This window comes from Solanum pennellii, chromosome 11 (genome assembly GCF_001406875.1).
Source record: "Solanum pennellii chromosome 11, SPENNV200".
In the NCBI taxonomy this organism is placed as follows: domain Eukaryota; kingdom Viridiplantae; phylum Streptophyta; class Magnoliopsida; order Solanales; family Solanaceae; genus Solanum; species Solanum pennellii.
The window spans coordinates 14,878,892-14,882,344 of record NC_028647.1 but is presented as its reverse complement, the minus strand read 5'-3'; the positions used below and the strand labels follow the sequence as shown (position 1 = coordinate 14,882,344).

Genomic DNA, 3,453 nt, shown 5'->3' with positions numbered 1-3,453 from the left:
GCATTTTGCAAAGTCATAGTTCCATTGATTGTTCTATAAAAGTAAAGTTCATCATTTACTGAGCTTATTTGTTTTTACATTAGTTAATTTCTTTGGGAGTTTAGAGTAAATTTAAAATCTTTATACTAAATTGTATCGTATCTCTAATTGTATGTGGCAATTCATAAATATAAGATGCAACATAATTATTTGCGATTATATATTTATTAACATATTTAATTAGTTTCTATGAAATTCATTAACATCTTCATCTTTTCTTTTGATATTTCTAAAAGAAATACAAATATAATACACAAAAATGGGCTCGTGAATATATAAATATTGGACCCGTGCTTGCACGGGCAACTCCTACCTAGTCTAATACTATTAACTCCAAAATATACTTTGTTTAAAAAAGCTAAATTGGGTAGATAAATGTGTTCAAGGCCTCATCTGATATACTTTTACATTTTAAGGCGAATGGACACGTGGATTCAAAACCGCATGCAACTGGACACGTATACATTTTTCATCCAGCTAACATCCCTGACGTGTGAAACATTCAAACTTACCCTTACCCTTAAAAAAATCAACCATATTACTCCTATTTCATCTCACCATCTTCCATTCCATATACAACAAACAAAAACACTTGCTCTTTTTTTTGTCTTTCCTTCCCCATAATAAAGGATGATTAATATTTTGGCCATTTCTCTTGTATTATCCACACTTGTTACAGCTGGATTTCTCACCCCCAATAAAAAAGAAGATGTTGTTTTAGTCGTTGAATTTGATCACAATCAAGGTACCAAAGTTCTAATCTCACCACAACAAGCTCAAATTCCAAATGATAACTCATATTCAAATTCAAAATCAGGTTATGTTTCTGATTTGAAAGATAAATTATATGAAAAAGCAGAGGAAGCATCCTCTGTTCTTCCAAATATCGGTCAAGGGATTGCGAGTCCTTACGTGAATCAAAATAGCGCTAGAGATGTTGTTTGTGATGCTTATGGAAAGTGTAAAGAAAAATTTACTACTGTTTTTGGTAAAACCAAAGATAAGGTTGAAGAAGGTGTTACAGAAGCTTCAGAGAAAGTAAAAGAAAAAGCGAAGGATGTAATTGATAGAACGAAGAGCAAAAAGGATGAAATGGAACAAAAAATGGAGCAAGTGAAAGGAGAAATATCTGAGAAAGCAGAAGAAGGGAAAGAAGATATGAAAGATATTATCGTGCGAGGACGTGATTTCTTTCGTGATGTATTTACTTACATATTTTCGTTAGGTAATTTGCGTCATGTGATGCGTTTGATGCATTTATTGGGGTTTTCTGTGGCTTATGGGATGTGTATTTGGGTCACATTTATTTCGAGTTACGTGTTAGCTAGAGTATTGCCAAGGCAGCAATTTGCAGTGGTTCAAAGTAAGATTTACCCTGTTTATTTTAAGGCTATGGCTTATTGCGTTGGCCTCGCATTCATCGGTCATTTTCTAAGCCAAAAACGTTGGTTCTACACTAACTTGGGTGAAGCGGTTCAAGGTTTTAATCTTCTAGCTTCAATCTCCATGCTTTTGGTTAATTCTCTATATTTGGAGCCTCGAGCTACAAAGGTAATTCATATTTTTAATACATTTTACTGGCAATTTCTCTAGTTCATCTCTTTTAAGTTTTTGCTTTGATTAGAATCAGCTTTCAACTAACTTTTAAATACTAGACACAAGCTATTACTCCCTGGCTCTCTCACATTGAATAATTTTGAATATGAATTGCATTTCGTCATTAAAAAATTACATTTTGAAATGTCACTTAAAATTTTAGGTCCCAATTTATAGGTACTTCTCAATTTTTTGAGATTTAAATTGTGTGAATTTTGGTCATTTCTATTGTTGCTTAGATTTTGATTGTTTTGTTTAAATGTATTTAGTTGATCATTCGATTTAGCTTTAAAGAGTAGTTAGAAAATGGGTGGTGGTTTGAATCTCAAGAAATGACAAGTACTTATCACAATTTTTAACGGTAAGAGTAGTTTGAATCTCGAAAATGGAGTGAAAGGAGTAGTTCCAATCTCGAAACACGAACGAGTGTCGGTCACAAAATTGAAACCGAGGAGTAGTTTGAATCTAAAAAAATTGAACGAATAGAATAGTTTGAATCTTAATAAACGAAAAGTGCCACATGAGTTGGCTCACATGAAAAGAATTTGAAAAGCATAATAACTCTTGAATTGATATCTCAATCTTGTTCCTCCCAAATTGGTTTGTGTTCAAAATATCGATACTTCTCCTCGTTTTTCAAAAAGAAGGTATATATTTTCTTTTTAACTCCGAATGAGCCTTTCTTTTAATTGATAATTTTCAACTTTTCACATGGACATTTTTAAAATTATGAGATTCAAGGATATAGCCTAAAAAAATTATTTTTTCCCTTAAATTCTGTTTCAAATCAAAACAAGTATTATTTTAAAAAATTGTATCTAAATGCCATCATTAAAGTTGTAACGCATTTTGTTTTTGAAAATGGAAGGAGTATTATTTAAAAAATTGTATCTAAATGCTAATCTTTCATTAAAGTTGTGACGGTGAAATTGTGAGTTGCAATAATGTTTGTGTTGCGAAGCACAGGTTATGTTTGAGAGATTGAAGTTGGAGAAGGAAGAAGGTAGAGGCAGACACATATTCAACGTCGAACCAAGCGGTACTATGGGAGTGGGGTCGGTACTGGATCCAACGAAGGCGACAGCAACTAAACCAGCAGAAAAATCTCAAGAGCAGTCTGCGCCAGAGGTAGTGAAGCCCCAAGTGGTAAAATTGAGTCAGAAACTTAAGAAGTTGAACTCATATTCATCTTTTCTTAATGTGCTCACACTTATGGCACTTACACACCATCATGTTCACCTTACTCAGCTACTCGATGCCGCCACCTAAATCCGAAGATCGATCAGCTAGCTACTCTATACTCTGGTTATCTTATGTTATTTTTGGTTGAGGTGATTGCCACTCTGTATATCCATCAGCTAAACTACTAGTATTCTAATTTCATCGTGTTTGCACTCGTACTTTGGCTTTCCTCTATTTAGTCAAGTATACTAGGCTAGTTTTGATGAGAACAATGATCAAAATGGTCCCTGTATGAATGAGACGTCCATATGGTTCTTAATGTAAATGAAAAGATCAATTCAAAGAACTGTTGAATTTAATAGATTTTTTTTCTTTGTATATTATTGGGGGCTAAATCATTCGTGTAGAAATTTTAAATTTATATACCAAAGCTAAACTAAAAAAATATGGGTTTTTCAATATTAGGTCCGTTTAAGTTTTTTAAATATCAAATTAAATTATTTCGTCGAATTTTTAAATTTATAGATGAAATTAAACTAATGAATTTTAATTTTCTTTTTTGGATTTTTAAATTTTTTGGTAGAATTTGTATAAAAATATATAATGAACTTGTGCTTTAAATATTTTTTAATCCAA

General features: G+C 32.1%; 1 protein-coding gene across 1 annotated transcript; it reads left to right on the top strand.

Moving 5' to 3' along the window:
* The first annotated feature begins 322 nt into the window (after positions 1–322).
* On the top strand, positions 323–3,195 carry LOC107004149. Its single transcript, XM_015202387.2, has 2 exons — positions 323–1,590; positions 2,602–3,195. The coding sequence occupies exons 1-2, from the start codon at positions 670–672 to the stop codon at positions 2,902–2,904; spliced, it is 1,224 nt and encodes a 407-aa protein (XP_015057873.1). The 5' UTR covers positions 323–669; the 3' UTR covers positions 2,905–3,195.
* Positions 3,196–3,453: the final 258 nt, after the last annotated feature.